This window comes from Squalius cephalus (assembly GCF_949319135.1).
Source record: "Squalius cephalus genome assembly, chromosome: 12".
Classification (NCBI taxonomy): domain Eukaryota; kingdom Metazoa; phylum Chordata; class Actinopteri; order Cypriniformes; family Leuciscidae; genus Squalius; species Squalius cephalus.
Genome location: NC_137133.1, coordinates 25476537 through 25499078, shown reverse-complemented (window position 1 = coordinate 25499078; position 22542 = coordinate 25476537). Strand labels below are relative to the sequence as shown.

General features: G+C 38.6%; 1 protein-coding gene across 4 annotated transcripts in view; it reads right to left on the bottom strand.

Annotated features, from left to right (window-relative positions):
- fynb (FYN proto-oncogene, Src family tyrosine kinase b) overlaps positions 1 to 22542 on the bottom strand; it is a 137978-nt gene that overhangs the window by 34795 nt on the left and 80641 nt on the right. For all 4 annotated transcript variants that reach the window (XM_079887744.1, XM_079887746.1, XM_079887745.1 and 1 more), the window contains exons 4-7: positions 8471 to 8567; positions 7344 to 7442; positions 5811 to 5914; positions 2915 to 3064 (exon numbers count right to left, since the gene is read on the bottom strand). In XM_079887744.1, the coding sequence (XP_079743870.1) occupies positions 2915 to 3064; positions 5811 to 5914; positions 7344 to 7442; positions 8471 to 8567 (450 nt within the window). The remainder of the gene's footprint in view (positions 1 to 2914; positions 3065 to 5810; positions 5915 to 7343; positions 7443 to 8470; positions 8568 to 22542) is intronic.

Here is a 22542-nt window from a genome sequence, read left to right as displayed (position 1 = left end):
AGATTTCATTAAATATTTTCATTTGTGTTTCAAAGGTGAATGAAACTCTTACGGGTTTGGAACGACATGAGGATGAGCGAATGATGACATCATTTTAATTTTGTTTGCAGTGTAAGGGGTCATTCACACAGAACGCATATAAAAACGTGAGATGCAGCACTCCGGAATGGTTTAAAAAAAGCGCAGCGCAGAATGCAAGGGTCTCGACACGTGATTTTGAGACATGATGCAATAATGGAAATAACAGAAATAGTCAATCAGCAGAATATATAGCTAATATTTTTGGCTATTTCCTGGCTATGGCATTTCACCTTGATAAAAGTTCGCTGCTCAGAGAGTTGCCATGCCAACTCGCTACTGACAACAAAAGCTTGCAACACTTGCCCCGCCTCCAGGGTCTTCTGATTGGTCCACTGTTTTAGAACTGACATTAGTGAGCAGCGCTGCGTGTAAAAGTTTAATTTTTTTTTAATCGACACGGCGGTTTAAAAAAACGCAACGCTCGTGTGAAAGCGCAAGGGTCATACCATAGACTGTAAAAAATATGGACAAAGCGTCTGTGACGTCACCCATAGACTTTCTCAAGAATGGTTTTGAAGCCATTTATGGGGGGTATGGGCGGCACCATCTTGGAAAATCTTGGGAAATCCTAACCCCGCCCACCTTCTGGCCAATCCATATATGGGTAAAGGACGCAGCGCGCTCTGCTACTCCGGTTATCTCTGTGTATATTTTAGGCAACGAAATATGTTATAAAACACCATACTAACTCTTTTCGTTTTCATTTAAAGAAATCTTAAACATTATAGCCACACAAATGTGGTTCAGGCAACGCGTATTGATTATATTCACTGCATATAACGTTTGCCTATTTATAACAAAACAAAATATAAAACACACCTGCCTCTTTTCGTTTTAAATATAATATAAAAACATTAAACATTTTAATATGGTCCAGGCAATATGTGCATTTGTACTAAACAACAGATTTTGCAGTAAACAACATTACAGATCATCTTCGTTGTATTAACATTTAAAATGACAAAACTCAACCCAGTCTATTTTTGTTAAATTTCAGTTTTATCATTATTAGCCATTATAAAAGTATAAGTAAAAGGTACAAGAAGCTATACAAATAAAGCAAACAATTCAGTCAAACATCAGCGCTCTAGTCTAACGTTAACCATACAACGGTAAAGTTAAATGCTTATAAAGTTATGAAACTTCCCCTCAGCCAAAACGATTGGCCAGGGAACAAATTATAGATTCACGAGACCAAAAATCGCCCGTTAGATATACACAAGACGAATTATATCTCATATTTAACCACTACAGAGACGCCAGAGTCAGCGGCAAACGTCAGAACGACTATCCGAGGAAAGGCTGTTCCCGGCGGGGTACATGAGCGCCGAGCGCCCGGTCATCGCTAGATCTCACAACTGGATAAAATTTTCATAAATCTTTAAATAAACCACAGATTTGAGCTTTAAACAACTACATTCTCGCCTGAAAAACTCTTAAAACTACATTTCATGATACAGAAACAGTAGTATTATATTTCAACTGTGTAAAAAAATGGCGCTTCTTATGTTGTCATTCTCCTTGGTGCAGCCTATGCTCGTTATCAGCTGTCAATCAAACTGTCAATCAAAGTTAACCACGCCCTTATTTGTCATACATTTTATATCTAAATACTATCTAAACTAAACTATCTAATATACTATACTATCTAGAAAAAAATTCACTACCCTCGCCGTTGTCAGGCACTCGGAACCTATCGAAAAATACAATAAAAGTCCATGGGACCAACCTGTAAAAACATGAATTTATGCTGTGAAAACGGACATTTTAACATGGGGGCTATGGACATTTGCTCCCTTTTGGGACCTTCCCCTAGCGGATTTTCGATGTATTGCAGTTTTTCGCACTTCCGGGTAGGCTTCATTTTTCAGATTAGAATGTTGCCGCTTGGGTCATACACGTCCGTCTACAGTGTGTTTACATAGAAAAACAATGGAAAAGTAGCGTTACTGTGCAGACTGTCACACATATCTGTATCTGCAATGTATTGTCCTGAATAAGATTTAAAAAAAAACGTATGATTAATAATTTTGATGATAAATTTTTGTGAATAAATGCAGAAACATTTGAGAGTCTTCATGTCTTTATTAAGATTAAGATTTTCACCCACTCCAAGTTGTTCCCTAGCTACAGTAGTAAGCAGCTAACGTTGTATTATTTGGTGCATCTGCATTGTAAAATAATGTGAAACGAGACCTGGGGGACAGAGGTAGCTGGTGGAATAGCGCTAAGGTTTAGACCAAGCAATCAAAGCAAATGTTAAACATACTGCAGAGTCTGCTTTCAAATGCACTGCCGTACCAAGACAAACACAAGACTCTGCTGCTGAAACTGAAGCCGATCAACAATGAGAAAGTGTTAAGCTAAAGCAAACACAGCCTTAGAGTAGCATCAACAAAGCTAATGATACACAGTTAAGCTAATCCTGATGAATGTATTATTATGAGTATCTGTGTGCATGTTTGTTCTCTGGGCTCAATATGAGAGGTCATGGACGAAGCAAAATGCACACGCTATCTAAAATCCATACGACTCATGCTCGATGCATTAACGGTCAATATGTTAACTGGAGCATAGTCAAAGTACATCCTATTGAGAGAGAGAGAGTAAGCACTCAGTTGAGGTTTTCTGACTGACTGGAGCAGTGCTGTCTCCTGAAGGAAGCTGCAGAAGCACTGTCAGTGGCATTATGGGATATAAGTTATAACCATGCCTTTGCAACTCTAACAGGCATCTAAAAATGATCTTGAGTTAAAACAATAATCATCACCTACAATAATTCTGCATGTGTTTCTTTGTGTTGGGTCTGTGGAATGAGAAGTGTGTGTGTTACCTGTGTAATGCTGGACCAGCTGTTGAAGAGTCTCAAACTGAGCTCTAGTGGTGATGTAATATCCTCCACTGTCCAGTTTACGGATTTTATAATGTTTCACGTGGTCCCCCTTCACATCGTCCCAGTCCCGAATAGACAAAGAGAAGGCACCTGCCACACAAACACACAACAGAAGCATTGCTGTAGTGCAGTGTAGTAAAGTGCAATGCAGTAGATGGTGAACCAGAGAACCAATTATTTATCAGAACTGGTTCCATTGTTTAAAGAGTACTGGAATAGAATGATGTTAGTTCAGTGAATGATTCTCACAATATGCAAATGTATTCAAATATTTAAATAGTTTGAGCTAGTAATGAGACTGACTCGATTACATCATTCGTGTTTCATGGGAATGATGGGATTTTCATGCTCTACATTTTCAGTGGCTTCTTTTAAAAGTTCTTCATTTTTAGTGAATCAAACCCAACAAGTACTCAGTGTAATTATAATTAAAGAATAGTCTGTCACTAGTATTTTTTTTAAATAAATATAAATCTTTGAAATATGTTACCACATTTTGTATAATACATAGTTATCACCAATTATTCGATTGCATTTTTGCCGCCTCTAAAAATAAATAGTTTTAAATGCTTTTTTATTGAAATAATCATTGAGCATTTGGCAATGAAAATTTCTTTGCTTTTTTTGTGCTTAAAAAAAAAAAAAAAAAAAAAACTCTGTAGACAAAACTGTCAAGAAACCAGAAATGTGTGACAAGTGATATTTCACCCAAAAATGAAAATTCTGAATTAATTTACTCATCCACATGTTGTTCAACCCTACAGAAGATATTTTGAAGAATGTTTCAACTTTTTTTGACCACACAAAGAAAATCCAAAACAACACTGGAACCCATTGACCTTTACGAGACATAAGGGTGACTAAATGATGACAGAATTTTCCATTTTGGGTGAACTGGCTCTTTAAGAGAAATCAGAATCGTAACCAGAATTTTTTTTTTCATTCTTTATGAAATCGCACCCCTAAGAGCAGTAAACAGTAAACTTTTGTGTAACCCAGTATATGGTGTACAGTAAGTGCGTGCTGTTTATTAAAAAAAAAAAAAAATTCTTCAGATTAAAGACACAACTCTTTGACCTAGCATTCACATAATACATTATAGACTTCTATAATTCAATTTATAATTGAATTATAGAATGTCTCTGTGACACAGAGACACGCTGTCTCTGTGCTGCACCACAGCACAGAGACAGCGCTCATAAAGATAATAAACGATATTCGCTTAAATACTGATTCAGGAAAATTATCAGTGCTGGTACTACTCGACCTCAGTGCTGCATTTGACACTGTTGATCATAACATACTTCTTGACAGGCTGGAAAACTGGGTGGGGCTTTCTGGGATAGTCCTAAAATGGTTCAGGTCATACTTAGATGGGAGAGGTTATTATGTGAGTATAGGAGATCATAAGTCTGAGTGGACATCCATGACATGCGGAGTTCCTCAAGGCTCAATTCTTGCGCCACTTCTGTTCAACCTGTATATGCTCCCAATGAGCCAAATAATGAGAAAGAACCAAATTGCTTACCACAGCTATGCAGACGACACACAGATTTACTTAGACAGATTTACAGATTTACACCCTATCGCCTAACGATTACAGCCCCATTGACTCCCTGTGCCAATGCATTGACGAAGTCAACAGTTTGGATGTGTCAAAACTTTCTTCAATTAAACAAAGACAAAACTGAAGTCATTGCGTTTGGAAACAAAGATGAAGTTCTCAAGGTGAACGCATACCTTCACTCTAGGGGTCAAACAACTAAAAATCAAGTCAGGAATCTTGGTGTGTCACTAGAGTCAGACCTTAGTTTCAGTAGTCATGTCAAAGCAATAACTAAATCAGCATACTATCATCTGAAAAATATTGCAAGAATTAGATGCTTTGTTTCCAGACAAGACTAGAGAAACTTCTGCATGGTTTCATCACCAACAGGGTGGATTATTGTAATGGACTCCTCACTGGCCTTCCCAAAAAGACCATAAGACAGTTGCAGCTCATACAGAATGCTGCCGCCAGGATTCTGAGCAGAACCAGAAAATATGAACATATCACACCAGTCCTCAGGTCTTTAAACTGGCTCCCAGTTAGATTTAGGATTGATTTTAAAGTATTATTACTGGTATATAAATCATTCAATGGCCTAGGACCTCAATACATTGCAGATATGCTCACTGAATATAAACTGAACAGATCACTCAGATCATTAGGATCATATCAGCTAGATATACCAAGGGTTCACTCTAAGCATGGCGAGTCCGCTTTTAGCTATTATGCCAGCCACAGCTGGAACCAGCTTCCAGAGGAGATCAGACGTGCTCCTACAGTAGTCACTTTCAAATCCAGACTCAAAACACATCTGTTTAGCTATGCATTTACTGAATGAGCACTGTGCCGCTGTTCGTCCGACTGTTTGTACTGTACTGTATTTTATTTTATTTTTCTAAACGGTTTTAATTATTCTTATCTCTTTTTATTATTTTAATTTCTTCTATGTAAAGCACTTTGAATTGCCATTGTGTATGAAATGTGCTATATAAATAAACTTGCCTTGCCTTGCCTTGCCTTGCCTGCCTTGCCAATGTTAGGCTGCATAGATTAGATAAGCCGGAACCGGGAACACTGCTCATAGATCCTGATGTACTCGTTACATCATAAGAAGAATGGCATCTACGCTAATTTTAGTGTCTTTGTTTATCCCGAGGTTTTTCCGCTATAAAGCCAAAACAATCTCTGTTACCATAAATTATACGTTTATCTCTGTAAAGCTGCTTTGAAACAATCTACATTGTTAAAAGGGCTATATAAATGAGGATGACTTGACTTGACTATTACCTTTAGTGGTTTCGCTCTCACGGATCAGGTAGGTTCCACGCGGGTTCCCCGTTGAAAGAAGCTGCCTCTCTGCATCTTTACGCCCCAACTTTCCAAAATACCAGCTGAGACAGAGAAAGAGGAAATTATCAGAATGCCAAGTCTATATTGTCTTAATTCTGTTGATCAAGTCAGGACTTCTTGGATCTTTCTGTTTACATAACAGATTGAATGCTTTCTTTCTAAACATTTTACTGTATTTATGTTATTCATAACATCAAAATCTAGGAACATACACTGAACAAAATTATAAACACAACACTTTTGTTTTTGCCGACCATTTTTCAAAGGCAGAATCCAGCCATTCCAATAGGAATCTATCGGATATAATACATCTAAGATGGCGACTGGTGCATTGGATTTCCTTAGGATAATGTCATGATTATTTGAAATAGATGTTGGTATATTACTGACAAATTTTATTTCCATATGTAAATGAAACACTTTCATGTTTTCTGGACAATTTAAAAAAAAAAATGATTATAACCAACCCAACACTTGTTGGTGTCAATCATTTTGTCAATATACTTCAGTTTACTTCAATATACTGTACACCAAGTAGTTGGATTTCTGATTGCCGTCTTTCAAATAACATTTAAAGTCCCCCTGTAGTCAATAATGTTATTACCTAAAACTCATCTTTGATCACCAAAATTACATATTTAATGTTTTTTCCTTGAAAAAAAAAAAAAGTTCATGCCTTAAAATAGCTTGAATGTAACTCTACACCCTTGCCTCATTTAGTATATGCGATTCTATATGCAAAAAGATCCACTCGTTGACGATCACACATTGATCTGATTGGTTACAGGGTAGTTTATGACATCAGAAACACCAGCAATTTCAAACTGTGTTTTTGAGACTGTCTTTGGTTTAATGCAGTTTTAAGGAGAAAATACTCAGCAATGGAGTTGACATGAATTTGAACATGATTTTGTCTTAAAGCATATTAAAAACACCACACAGAAATATAAACAACATTAAAAACTTGATTTTCACCACAGGGGGACTTTAAAATATAATTCTTTTTACTAATATTCGACTGCTCAAATGTACTTAGCATGTGGTGAATTTTAGCTAAAATGCAGTGTTGCTCATTGGTGTCCTTAGAAAGCGCCTAGTTCGCCTATGGCTAGAAACAGCCCTGCCTTTATGCTTCAGATACGGTTGAGCTTGATAAAATGGTAATACATGGGTCAGTTTTTGGGAGTTGTCTTTGTACTTTGTCTCAAACAACAACAACAACAACATAAATGTTGCCTAGCAATAACATTCAAGCACCACCCTGCAATGCAACTGTCTCTGGATTAATTTAGAGAGGGCTGAGGTTTGTCAAACATCTTACTGAGGGGTCTCTGGGTTAAAGTAGGAGTGAACCGAATGACATCACTGTACCCCCACCCTTAACACAGCCCAGTGTATTTCACACACACACACACACACACACACACACACACACACACACACACACACACACCCACACCCAAGACTTACTCCTCAGCCTGGATTGAGTCCACGGGGGCGACGTAATTGCTGGGAATGTAGCCGGTTCCTCCTGTAGTGAGAGAGCGGGCGTCCCACCAATCACCCTCACTGACAAAAAGAGACAAAGACAGAAAAAAACACACACAAGTTATCTTCTTGTCATGGTGAGGTTTAAGATTTTTTTTGTTGTTGCAGATTTGTCCATGAATCTGTCCTTCTGTATGTTCATCCATCTGTTCATCCAATTCATCTGTCCGTTCATTCATCAATCCATCTGGCAACCATTTATTCATCATCCAGTTTTCAGTACGTTCTTTCATCTAACCATCCATCCATCTTACAGCTGGTCTGTAATTCTGTGAACGTCCCATTTATTCGATAACATCCTACTCTCTCTTTAACATGCCCTTCATGTAATACCCCTCTCCAATAACCAATATCTTCCTCTCTAAAATAGCCTGTGCTCTTCATACAAAACATAATTTCCAAGAAAAGCCTCTCTCATCTCTCACAATCATTGTGTCCACTTCACCACACACACACACACACACACACACACACACACACACACACACTTATTACAGTAATAGCATGGCATGAGAAGACCTGCTGTACTAAGCAGTGCAGGTTACATTACCGCCAGCAGATGGCGCTTTACTATAAAACATTTTGGCAATGTACACAATACAAAACAGGCTTACTACTACTTACTAACTTGCTTGCAACCTACCTTTGAATTCAACTACACAAAATTAATTTAACTGTTGTAAGTGTAGTTTTAATAAATTATGAATGCAATATGGCTAAGTGCAAAATGTCCATTTCTGTGGTATAAAGTTTATAAAGTGTGAAAAAAAAAAACCATTTGTGTGAAGAGCACAGGAATCAAGTACTGTTTTCCCACAATGCAACACACTCAACTTTACCTTTCCTGTCCAGTGTGTTGAATAACAGTGAATTAATAACTGTAATATCAGCCATGATTTTTAAAATCCATGTTACAACTTATTACTTGATTGGCTGCAGTGCCAATAACAACAATATGTATATCCTACATGACAACTGTAACATGGTTAATGTACATACATTGTGATAAGGTCATGTGACATAGCTTATGTTTTAGGTCTTTGACTTACGTGCTGTTGATGATTTGAAACTTTTCTCCTTTCCTGAAGCTGAGATCATCTTCAGTACGAGCCTCATAATCATAGAGAGCAACAAATAGAGTCACACCTGAGAGAGAGTTGGAGAGAGAGCACATCAGCACCATGAGGATTAAGAATAAATTAAAGCATACTTTATATCCTGGAAATGGACAACAACATAGTGCAACGTGAGCACTGGAAAAGAAAAAGCCATTTTGGTCTGCGGAGGCTTTCAGACAGATCGAATGACATTCAAGACCTGCAATTAGGGCCTTTCAGGAGCCATTTCAGGAGTCAAGACTGTTTCAGCTGATTCAAGACCACCAGTCCAGAACAGTATACACACACACGGACCTAGACACACACACTTGTTGATGTCTAGTCTAAAGGAAGCTGAAAGCCACACCTCTCCCGATGGGATATTATAAACAAAGCTGTGTGGGATCGGGATGGGGAACATTTGTCTGGTCTGGCAATGCAAAATCATCTCCACTATTGTCATTTTGATTTCACTTTTGCCTGTAACTGTCTTTGCCTCAAATGATTCCCACAAGATTTAAGAAATTTGGTCATGACATGGAACCAGAGTAATGGGACACAAGCAAACCAAACCCTTCATTAGATGGAACCCAAACCTAAAATCTGTCATTAAAGGGATACTTCACCTCTGGGAAGATGAATGTGTATTTAAAATAGGTCATTTAAGTAGAAGAAATGTGAAGAAATTTTTGAATTTGGAGCTTTCTAGACTGAGAAAAGCCAGAAAATGTATTTTTGGCTTATGTGGATGAAAGACAACAACTCCCAGAATCCACTTGCTTCGCTGTCTCAGGAGGCCACGCCTACCGGTAAGAGTGCGCAGTTTAAAACAACAAAGCTAGCCTACGTGATGAGTTTGCGAGGGATTTAAAGATCGTCCAAAATGTCCGGGATTCGGCTTTTGCGTTCTACAGTCGCCATTCATCATGTTTACTGTGGTGAGCAGGACGAGGCTGACGGCCGCGGGAGAACAGCGCGAGGCCGGTGACATCATTACTGAGACGCGCCGGGTCTCCCATCTCTCACGGGGGAGCGGGAATTTTTCTTAGCAATGGTAAAACGCACACATCAACCGATCACTTGTTTAGCGTTCATGTAAACACTACATTCAGATTCACCAATCGGAATGAATTCAGTTAGGTTGAAACAAAAGGTGTGCATGTAAACAAGGAATAGCGACCGCAGAACGCAAAAGCTGAATCCCGTACATTTTGAACGATCTCGCCCGCCGGACAAGTCCGGGAAAAGGAGGATGGTTACTTACTCAGCTTTCTCCTACTATTCAGCTTTCTCCACAGAACAAGAGCCTGCTAGCTTAGCTTCCAAAGAAAGACGGCTGACACTGTGTACATTCTGTGAGTGAGATCCCACCTCCTATGGGCGGGCTGAAAACATGCGGAACAACGCCATCTACTGGCTGTAGTCTTTAGCCTCTGGCCAGAAAATCCTCCGATGACGCAAAATGACGATTTTTGCGTCATCGGAGGATTTTTTCCAGACAAAAAATACATAAATCTCTTGTCTCAGGGGGATATGAGGGTGGAAAGCATGGTAATTCGAAAATACTACAGGTTTTCTACTAATACAAAGCTTAATGCTAAATCCTGAAGTAACCCTTTAAGCACATACTCAGTTAGACAGGAATGTAAAACAATCAGCCTCAACGGGCTCACATTCAACACTTAGCTGTCTGAGACCATAAGCCATAAGTGATGGTGATGATCCATCTTTATACATCTTGGCAATCTCATAACCAATCAGAGGTCACACTAGATTTGAAAGGATAAGCGGAATGTTATTTTGCCCTGGGGTCTTTTTCTGACCCCAGGGCAACTCAAGGATGTGCTGATCACCTTTCTGATATTATTGATTTTCTCAGAGAAGAAAGAAGCAAACTCACTGCACTTGTTGTCTGAGAGCATTTCACTGGGAATCTGGCTTGGGGGGTTTGTCAGTCTCTCTACAGTAGCAAAAGGAGTGCGTGTGTTGTTTAAATTACTGTTTATAATATTTGAGAAGAAAGTCTGTCTAGCTTTGCCTAGTTCCATATTAAAAGCATGAAGGCTGTCTTTGTAGATGTTATAATGGACTACAAGTTTTGTCTTCCGCCACATGCGCTCTACTTTTCTGCATTGTCTTTTCATATTTTGCACTGCTGTTGAGTTTCTCCAAGGTGCTTTTTGTCTGCCATTCTTCTTCCTGACTTTGACAGGAGCAATATCATCAATTACACTTTTAACTTTTGAGTTAAAAGAATCAAGGAGAAAATCAACAGAGTCAGCAGATATACTTGGTGTTAAGGATATAGCCTTCATAAATAGTACACTGATGTTCTCATTTAAGCATCTCTTCTTGACAGACACAGATTTAGCTTCAATGGCAGGAGAGATCAATATATCAAAGAAAATACAGAAATGATCAGACAGTGCTACATCCTTAATAACAATCGATGAAATGTTTAGACCCTTACTGATAAGTAAATATAGAGTGTGTCCACGATTGTGTGTGGGTCCATGTACATGCTGAGTCAGATCAAAAGTTTTTTAAACAGTTTTGATTTCTTTAGCCATGTTGTTTTCTGCACTATCTATGTGGATGTTAAAATCTCCAGCAATGGCAAAACAGTCAAACTCTGATGTAATTGTTGATAATAGTTCTGTAAAGTCCTCAGCAAAGGCTGAAGAGTATTTTGGAGGCCTGTAAATAATGATAAGTAAAATGCGTGGAGCACCTTTTAACACAATACCCAGATATTCGAAAGACAAGTAATTCCCAAATGATATTTGCTTACATTGATAGATATCTTTAAAAAGAGCAGCTAGACCCCCACCTCTCTTAACAGCTCTGCAGACACTCATAAAAGTAAAGTTAGGAGGGGCTGCTTCATTGAGGACTGTTGCACTGCAGCTGTCTTCTAGCCATGTTTCATTTAGAAGCATAAAATCCAGGTTGTTTGTGGTTATTAAGTCGTTGACTAGAAGTGATTTATTTTTAAGTGAGCGGATGTTAAAGAGTGCTAACTTAACAGACTTACTTTTCCCCACATCAATCTTAGTTTGACGTGTAATAGGCACCAGATTAGTTAGGTTTGCTGTACGGCTATTGAAGGCCTTAGACTTTCTATCTTGTAATAGAACAGCAATAGAGAAAGATACAGGCACACTGGGTTCCCGCTTGTTCTGTAAACATTTGAGAAAGTTACTGTTATCAAAACGGGGACCCGACACATATCACTGAGAGCTGGTATCAGTTGTTTTTGGTTCACCTCGAGCAGATGGAGGAGGGTGTGGGCCCTGGCGTTGTGGCAGAGGCCGAAGAGCTCTCACAGGAGGGGGAGGGCGAGCTGGGCCCGCAGGCTTTGGTGGTAATGGTGCCTGTCTTTTTTTGGTTGGTATCTGGGGGCTTGCAGCAAAAGAGTGGGATAGTCTGGTTCCAGCATGCACCAGTTCTTCCATTTTCTGTGAGAAGCACAGAAGTGGCGATGCTGGGGAGAGGGTTAACGTGTCTGGTGAAAGGGGCTGTTGCTCTGGTGTTATCGGAGGCTGTAATATGCTGTCCTGGCTTCCCTGGCTGTTTTCCAGGAAGTCGTCCTTGGGTGTTGAATCTTCAAGCAGTTCTGATATGTCTGTCTGTGGTGAGCTCTGTGGGCAGGGCTCAGCTGAGATTGTGTCCGTGAGCAGGGGTTGTTGTGGCGGAGTGGTGTTATCATGTCCATTTTGCTGCTGAAGTGAAGTCCCGTGGTCATTCATACTGTGTCCAGGTGTGTGTGTGCAGTTCAGATTGAGTGGATTGGCACACACTGCAGAAGGATGATTGAGGGAGAAGTAGATATTGTCCTTTAACACTCTTGAACCAAGTTTGTTTGGGTGATGGCCATCCCGATGAAACAGTTGTCTCTAACTCCAGAAAAGATTGAAATTGTCAATGAAGTTCACTCCTTTTATATTGCAGGTTTTTTGCAGCCATGTATTAAGCCCAAGCAACCGTGAAAACCTGTTTGTTCCTCTTGCTGGGAGAGGTCCACTGATGAATGTTTGAACTTTCAGTCTTTTAAGTGTTTCAAAAAGTTCATGGAAATCCTTCTTAAGGAGTTCTGACTGCTCTTTATGAATATCATTCTTCCCCACATGAATGATGAGTCGATTTGCAGTCTTATGTTTCATCAGAATGTTCTGAAGTTCCCTGTTTACATCAGAAGTTGTTGCTTGTGGAAGGCAGCACGTAGTTGTATCCCTGCTGCTAATGCTTCTGATTATGGAGTCCCCCACTATCAGAGTCCTGGGCTCGGCTGCGCTCTGAGCTGAGTGCCGCTGTCTGCTCGACCTTGAGCGCCAGTTAGCATCAGTGTTAGCTACTGACCCATTCAGTCTGTGTTCGTGTGTGATCACATTCATCACGTTTGGGGATTCCTCATTTACATTCCTTAGTACTTCAAATCTGTTCTCAAGATGTGTAGGCGGTGGTAGGAGACCAGTGTTTGCAATCCTTGTCAGAGCTGTATCTGGGGTAGAGGATGCTTCTGCGGCAATATGTGTTGCTCGTGACAATCTGATGTCTCGAGTAGGGATGTCCCGATCCGATCCACGGCATCGGTATCGTGCCGATACTGGCCCAAAACGCTAGATCGGATATCGGAGGGGAGAAAAAAAATTATCCGATACCTATGATCCGATACCCATTAGCAGCTAGGGGTGGAACGGTACGTATTCGTACTGAACGTACGTTTGGTGCATGGATTTACACAGAGAATACACGGTATAAAAATAAATAAATCTCGCGTGCACATTAATTAATGTAATACGGAACTAACGTTACTGTTAGATACGCGCATATGCGGGTTCTTTAGGGACACCTAATCTGTAGCCCGCCTTAGCTCTGAACGCGCGTCTATATCGCTTCAAACGCTCACTTTATCATTATACGCGCGCGGCGCGTCCTATTCGCTTTGGACGCGCGAATGGATTCAAACTGTTCAAGCATCGAACTAGACGCGATAGACGCAAATTTGACGCTCTATTCGCGTTTGGTGTGGACGCAGCAAAATGAACAGGCTGCGATGTCAAGATTGCAATGCTGGAGTGTGTGTGTGTGTCAGAGAGAGAGAGAGAGGCACGTGCGCGATCGAACAGTGGAAACATAAAAACATACGCCGTCATTTTCATACAGGACATCATTAAAACTGCAAAAAGTGTTTAGCCTACTTATATTTCTGTAAAACACAACATTGTGCTTTTGTCAAACTGTCAACTCTTGTCAAACTGTAACTGTCACCCAACCAAAATCACACACACACACACACACACACACACACACACACACACACACACACACGCTGTTTAAAAGCAAAAATGATCTCATCTTTTGGACATTCATCATTGCATTGGTTTTCATTTCTTGTCCTAAAACAGAGCACTAATCTGTTTATTTTTAAGTTACACATTCTACATTGAATAAAAAATAAAATCAAATGTGTTTTTAAAAGTAGTATTATTTTATACAGAAATAAATTATTTATAATTCAGATGAGAATAAAGGGTTAATTAAAGGTTAATTAAAATTTTAAGGAAACAAATATATTGATCTGAAATATAGCAAATTAATTTTAAATTCATTCAGGTTACCAAACATATCTCAAGGTCTTTTGAATAAAGGCTGGCAGTCTTTCATTATCAACTGTTGTTGTGGACTATATACTGGAGAAGTATTTGTTCTCCATTTGAGTGAGATGTTTTTATGTGGCTAATTGAGCAAAGTGCTTCCATTATATTTTATTATTATTAGTATTAGTTCAAGAATAAAATTAAAATATCGGATTGATATCGGTATCGGCAAATAGCCAAAGCTGCGGCATCGGTATCGGTAGTGAAAAAGTGGTATCGGGACATCCCTAGTCTCGAGTGCCTTTGGGTCTCGCTCCCTGTTTGTGCCATCGATTTGTAAGTCGATCGGCTTGTTTCTCTACCTGTCGAGGAGCACTAATTTCATGGGACTCACCGGTATGCTGAGGGTGTCCATGATGAAGCTCTGTTGTGTGCTCCGTCTGGTTTGGTGGTCCCATAAGTAACTTTGTTTCAAGAACTGCAATCCTTTGTAAAAGTCTGTGGCAGTTGGTGCAGCAAGTAGATTCCAGAAAAGGCATTTTCTCTTATCCTTGAGGCAGTTGTGTTTTCTTTTCCCGGAATGTAAGCTGGTCGGGTAAAAGAATTCTCAATTTTTGTAGTAATCCAAACTTTGTCGTATGAGCACTGTGCTGATTTGCTGAAGTTAAAATTATTTGATAAAAGGAAATAAAATAAAGGAAATAAAATATAATTAAAGCTGCAAGCAGCGATGAAAGGGCCCTCGCACCCGTGCCATCAACACTCGGTGGCTTTAGGAAGGCAGAGCATGGTTGGGAAATGTACATTTAAGGAGGGATATATAGTAAGAGTATGTCAAAGTCAGTTACAAAATGTTTTGTATAATGGTGATAATAGCATGCTTCATGACTCAGCTAAGTGTTGCTAGCATGTTTAGTCTGTTTCTAGCATGCTCAGTACACAATAATTATGTGGTTAGTACTGCATTACTGTGTTAACCATGTCAGTTTCTGTTGCCAGTAGGTGGCGTTATGACTATAACTGAATATGAGCATGGATGTGTGTTCAGGACAGAACTCTTATCAAACGTGTGAAGTTTGGTGCAAATTGGACATTGCCTTCTTGAGTAACAACAAAGTCATGTTTCATTGAATTAGCATTCTTTAGAACTTAGCTAAGCATTTAAGCATGTTTTAACATGTTTCTAGCATGTTTAGAACTCAATGGCATTTTTAACATGTTGCTAGAACGGCATCAACGTGTTAAACATGTCACTTCCTGTTGCCAGTTGGTGGCGCTATTACTATAACTGAACATTCTCATGTAGATGTGTTCAGGCCATGACTCTTATCAAAAGTGTGAAGTTTGGGGCAGATTGGACATTCCATGCCTGAGTTACAGCAAATTCCTATTTAATTGCAATAATAGCATGCTTTAGCACTTGGCTAAGAGTTTGCTAGCATGTTTTAGCATGTTTCTAGTATGTTGTTAGCATGTTTAACACTTGCTGGCACTTTTTTATATGTTATTAGGAGTCCATAACAGTGTTAAACATGTCACTTCCTGTTGCCAGCAGGTGGCGCTATGACTGTAACTGAATATAAGCATGGTCATGTGTTCAGGACAGAACGCTTATCAAAAGTGTGAAGTTTGGGGCAGATTGGACATTCCATGCCTGAGTTACAGCAAATTCATATTTAATTGCAGTAATATCATTCTTTAGCACTTAGCTAAGTGTTTGCTAGTATGTTTTAGCATGTCTCTAGTATGTTGGTAGGATGTTTAGCACCTACTGGCATTTTTTTATATGTTATTAGGAGTCAAGAACAGTGTTAAACGTCACTTCCTGTTGCCAGCAGGTGGCGCTATGACTATAACTGAATATGAGCATGGACATGTGTTCAAGAGATAACTCTTATCAAACATGTGACGTTTGGGGTAGATTGTACATTGCCTTCTTGAGTAACAACAAAGTCCTGTTTCATTGAATTAGCATGCTTTAGCACTTAGCTAAGTATTGCTAGCATGTTTTAATATGTTTCTAGCATGTTTAGAACTCAATGGCATTTTTAACATGTTGCTAGAACGGCATCAACGTGTTAAACATGTCACTTCCTGTTGCCAGTAGGTGGCGCTATTACTATAACTGAATTTGAGCATAGACATGTGTTCAGGCCATGATTCTTATCAAACATGTGAAGTTTGGGGCAGATTGGACATTCCATGCCTGAGTTACAGCAAATTCCTATTTAATTGCAGTAATAGCATGCTTTAGCACTTAGCTAAGTGTTTGCTAGCATGTTTCTAGTATGTTGCTAACCTGTTTAGCACTTGCTGGCTCTTTTATATATGTTATTAGGAGACCACAACAGTGTTAAACATGTCACTTCCTGTTGACAGCAGGTGGCGCTATTACTATAACTGAATATTCTCATGTAGATGTGTTCAGGCCATGACTCTTATCAAACGTGTGAAGTTTGGGGCAGATTGGACATTCCATGCCTGTGTTACAGCAAATTCCTATTTAATTGCAGCAATAGCATGCTTTAACACTTAGCTAAGTGTTTGCTAGCATGTTTTAGCATGTTTCTAGTATGTTGTTAGCATGTTTAGCACTTTCTGGCACTTTTTTTATATGTTTTTATATGTCCACAACAGTGTTTAACATGTCATTTCCTGTTGCCAGCAGGTGGCACTATGACTGTAACTGAATATGAGCATGGTCATGTGTTCAGGACAGAACGTTTATTAAAAGTGTGAAGTTTGGCGCAGATTGGACATTGCCTTCTTGAGTAACAACAACATCCTGTTTCATTGAATTAGCATGCTTTAGCACTTAGCTAAGTATTGCTAGCATGTTTTAACATGTTTCTAGCATGTTTAGAAGTCAATGGCATTTTTAACATGTTGCTAGAATGGCATCAACGTGTTAAACATGACACTTCCTGTTACCAGTAGGTGGCGCTATTACTATAACTGAATATTCTCATGTAGATATGTTCAGGACAGAACGCTTATCAAAAGTGTGAAGTTTGGGGCAGATTGGACATTCCATGCCTGAGTTACAGCAAATTCCTATTTAATTGCAATAATAGCATGCTTTAGCACTTAGCTAAGAGTTTGCTAGCATGTTTTAGCATGCTTCTAGTATGTTGTTAGCATGTTTAGCACTTGCTGGCACTTTTTTATATGTTATTAGGAGTCCATAACAGTGTTAAACATGTCACTTCCTGTTGCCAGCAGGTGGCGCTATGACTATAACTGAATATGAGCATGGTCATGTGTTCAGGACAGAACTCTTATCAAATGTGTGAAGTTTGGGGCAGATTGGACATTCCATGCCTGAGTTACAGCAACTTCCTGTTTCATGGCGAAACATCAAAATTTGTCAGGCCGCCGAGGACCCGCCCTTCGACGAAAACTCAAGATCTTCGCAATTTAACATCGCAAAGGCCTTAAGATTACACTCACCAAATTTGAAGATGATCAGATTAAAACTGTAGGAGGAGTTCGTTAAAGTACGAGGCCTGAAAATGTCAAAAACTGCACAAAAATCTGGGAGGAAGTTCAAAATGGCTGACTTCCTGTTGTGTTTAGGGCTATGCTCCAAGAGACTTTTTTGTAGGTATTAGGTCATTACATGTATGTACCGAATTTCGTGCACGTACGTGGAACGTTGCGGGAGGCGCACTCCGTTGAACTTTTATAGGTGGCGCTATCGAGCCATTTTGCCCCGTCCAATTCTGAAACCTATATCAGATGTCAATTTTCGCCAGTTTTGACGCGTGTGCAAAGTTTCGTGAGTTTTCGAGCATGTTTAGGCCCTCAAAAATGCAATTAAATGCGGAGAAGAATAATAATAATAATAATAAACAGAGCAATTCCAAGAGGGTCCTCACACCATCGGTGCTCGGGCCCTAAAAAAATAGGAGATAAAATGTAAAAGCGATAGAGCAAAGCGCGGAGCAGTAAGCAAGAGCGTCCGAACAGTAGCTGAGCAGGAAGTGAAGTGAAGTCAACCCTTTAAGACAAACCATGTGCAAATTCATAAGTTATTTTTCTCCTTAAAACTCCAGTGAACCAAAAACAGTCTCAAAAACGCGGTTTGAAATCGCTGGTGTTTCTGACGTCACAAACTATCTTGTAACCATTTAGGTCAATGAGCGGATGGGCTTTAGCAAATCATTAACTGTGGAACAGGGGAGTCTCAAGAGAAGCCAGGTTATCCCGGTATATTTTTCTGTTAATATGAAAAATCTGGTACATTTATCAATATAGCGGGTGAATGATGTATATGGGCCGCTCGTTTCATTCTGGGGCTATTTCTGAGGGTTGCATTAGGGCGTATAAAAGAGCCACCAGGGCATTTTCAGCCCAACCAATGTTACATACCCTATTTGGATATCTTAATGAACAGTGTCAAGTCAAGTCAAGTCATCTTCATTTATATAGCGCTTTTAACAATGTAGATTGTTCCAAAGCTTCTTTACTTTGATAATAGGAAATTAAAGTAACAGAGATTGTTTTGGCTTTACAGCAGCTCAAGAATAGTGTTATTGTCCAGCTAAAGTTAGTTTTGATTGATTCACTTCAGTCGCAACGATCATTAGTTATTAACTTAGGGGCCGCTAACACGACACCGTTTTAACAGAAAACTCTTAAGTTCCTTCTGCGCAAACTTCAAAAACGCGAACCTGTGAGAACACTGATGGCGTGCACATGCGTATTACGAGTTCAGTCTATAGGTATGCACGTTTGAGAATATGTGCGCAGGCGTGTAGTCCTTCCCTACAAATCAACCCTCAACAAACTACTTGTCTGGCCTTAAAATTTATAATACAGAATTTCTATCGCTTCCGCGTAGCCAAGCGAACCGGAATCATCCCGACAACGCTTTATCTGTACAGAGGTACAGAGTGTGAAATAACCTATAAAATCATTCTATCACCCCTTTAATGAGCATCATTACTCAATGCCAGAGTAACTCACTGAACAAATTCAAATTGTGCTCTCGCGAGAACTCTGGATTTCTAGGGTAAGTGACCACATCACACTACAGACTTTTAACTCGCATACTTAAACACTACTAAAACATGCCAAGATACTAATGATTTGCATAACTGTACAACATGTTTGTTTATTTCCCCCAGAAAAATTATTATGTGTTCCCTTTTGTCACTACCAAAACAATGATGGCATGTTTCGGTCATGACTGTTTCGATGGTGACAATTTTAGATACTTTTGAGCTTAACTCAAAGATGCTAATCAGCACATGGTTAACTAGCACAGTTCTGAACAGTTGTACACACACACAAACTAAATTTTATCGAATAACACTAAAAAAAAACATGATGTCACAAGCGAAACTACACCACGTTTCGGTAGTGCTTGTTTCGGTAGTGACAATTTAAGATACTTTTGAGCCTAGTTCAAAGATGATAGCCAGCACATGGTTACCGAGCATAGTTCTGAACAGCTGTACACACATAAAAACTAAATTTTATGGAATTACACCCAAAAAAGTTTGCAAAGTTTGGTAGTGACGTCCCTTAAAGTTACACACAGATTTTCAGACTTTTGAACACATTTCCCTCAAAATGATGGTACATATCTACAATGAAAGAGAGGCTATGAGAGAGAGGGACAAAGGAATATTTCCAGATCAAAAATGTAGGGGTGTGGTTAAAATCAGAATCAGCCAATGGACTAAAACACACACTGTTTTGGTAGTGACATGAAAATGAGGGACACATTTTTTTACATAAAGTTTCATGATTTAAAAAAAAATAAAATAAAAATATTTACTTTTTTTTTTACTTTACTTTTTAAAAGAAAATCAAAAAGATATTTTTAAAAACAACAATGGAAAAAAAAAAAATATATATTTCATTATCATTTTCACAAGTTGAAATTTAGGGGTTAGGGTTCGGGACAGCCACCTCCCAATTGAAAGTATCCAATAAATTATGATTTTATATATATTAAGCTTACTTATATTTGAAATATTATTGTGGGATTCAATAGATAATAGAAAAATCTTAGTAAACATCTAAAATTTGAATACTTAAATGCTTTTTAAAATTCGTTTTTTTGGTTGTCATACAGCAGTTTGCACCAGTTCTGTAGAATATTATTGCATATTACATGATGCATATTACGATGTTATGATGAACTATATACCTTTCTCCACTGACGATCTGAGTTGTTCAAAGCGTTTCTAAGGATGCTGATTTGGCAGCTGTCTGACTCTGAGATGGTGAACGGGAACATGGTTTGTGTAACATTAGCAACACATTATTAGCTGTTTGATAACGTTAAACGTACAGTATGGAATTTTTTCTCCACTAGGGGTCGCTAACCTCTTTACAATAACAAAGGCATAGTTTGATGACGCAACATTTGCTAAGAATTATGGATCTTGTCGTCAACGTCAAGCCGACCGATCTAATAATGTTTATGGATGACTGAATACATCAATGTTTTATCACGACTGTGATATGAAGCAGTTCGGGATTGCTAAGAGACAGCTATCAGCTCCACAAGCGTCCCGCGGCTATAAGCTCCACAAGCGTCCCGCGGAGTCCCGCGGATATAAAAGGAATATGGACATTTCATTCCACCGAACTACACACGAGTGCAGAATTACAACTCACAGGTCAGCTTTTTAGACAAATTAAACTTGTGTGGTAACGCAGCGCTGTTTCATTTGGTCTAACACTACACTATCACACTAAACTGCATTTGAATGTGTTGAAATGTATGTGTTAGTTTGTCTGTATGAGACTAGCAGTAAGATAGATCAACATTAGAATAACATACAGATCATATTCTAACATTTTATCATTGTTGAACTATATAACATTGATTAGTTTTATGTAAATGTGCTCAACTGTTTAATAAAGTACATGTAGGAGCGGTCGAAGTCTCGGACGTGGAGCTTTCGTTTATATACTGTCTATGGGAGCTCTCGGCATCTCGAAAACACCGCGCTGATATTGATTCTCGTTTTAGTTCTCCTTTTTTATCCAAAGTCTGCTTGCCATGGTCCATAATGTTTGAACGAAACAACAACAGCGTGCAAATAGACATTGCGAACTACATTGTCCACGTCTGTCGCCTTGGTTACTATCAGAGGGCTCTGGTTCATAGCTCTGGTTACCATGGCAGTACGAGCGGAAACCAGGGACAACGCGGATATGACGCCATTGACTGCGACAAAACGGAAATAAAGAAACGTGCCGTGTCTTCGAATTAAATTAAAATTTCTCCTGGTTTGAAAGTTGTTGGAAACAGTCGGGATAATGTAAGTACACAACTAAAAAAAAAATATAACATAGATATAGTGATGTTTGCTATTTTTAAAGCAAAAAAGTTACATATTGTGCCTTTAAATGCAAATTATAAGGTTGCACTGCAAATGATACTTATCCATCAGTTTGATTGAATATGCTGTCAATTTTCTTCAGATTTTATTTTCAGACATCAGAAGGTTGACAGAATTAGCTGTTAGATATCATAAGGATAACATAACGCTTGATATTTTAATGTGACATGATATAAGAATATCTATAACAAGAGCTATTTTCAGTCGCTACATTATTTTCCTCTTAATTATTTTCTTTTTTTTTCTTTGTATTCAACTGTAACAATATGAAAACAACAAAAGACAAAGTACTGCGCTTTTGTGTTCTGCTCTCCCGATTTAATTTACAATATTTTCCATGAATAATTCACTGAAATGCACTAAGAATCTCTCAGTTTTTCTCCTCAAATCCTTGTCTCCAGGTTTGTTTTCACACAGATGCTTTAATGCAATTGTCTTCCCTTTTCACTTCTAATCCCTATAAACAGTGTTAACTAGAATAAAATTAAAGTTTTATTGTCCGTCAAAATGGCGGAAAGCACTTTGAAATATTATCAATCAATACTAAAGTTAATGAACATTTTTGATTAAGGCAACGTATGTTACATAATCTAGACATACTATATTACTACAGTGACATTTAACCCATCCATATTATTGCTGCGGAAAGAATCAAGCTTCTGGGGTTATTCATGGTCTGTTATATTAATTTGTAAGTTTCTTTTTAATGTTTGATGGTTGAAGGGTGAATAGATCTCGTTGTACCCAGTAAAAAAAAAACAAAAAAAAACCTTATTGTGTTGATAGAGTGAACCTTTCGCTGATTGTTTACAGTTTAAAAGAAGATACTCCAATAATTTGCACAAAGCATCATGGGGTGTAGGAAAAAAGTCTTCTGAGGAAGTTAACGTTTTTTCAAGGAACCAAAGATAGCAATAAAGAAACTTTATTTTTAATAGTAATTTCATGAAGTCTTTAAAAATGCACACTTTTTTTGGCCACCAATAAATATGGGCACTGAGATATGATGCTGCACTCAATATTTTAATAAATAATAAATTATAAAACGGAAGTTTACTCC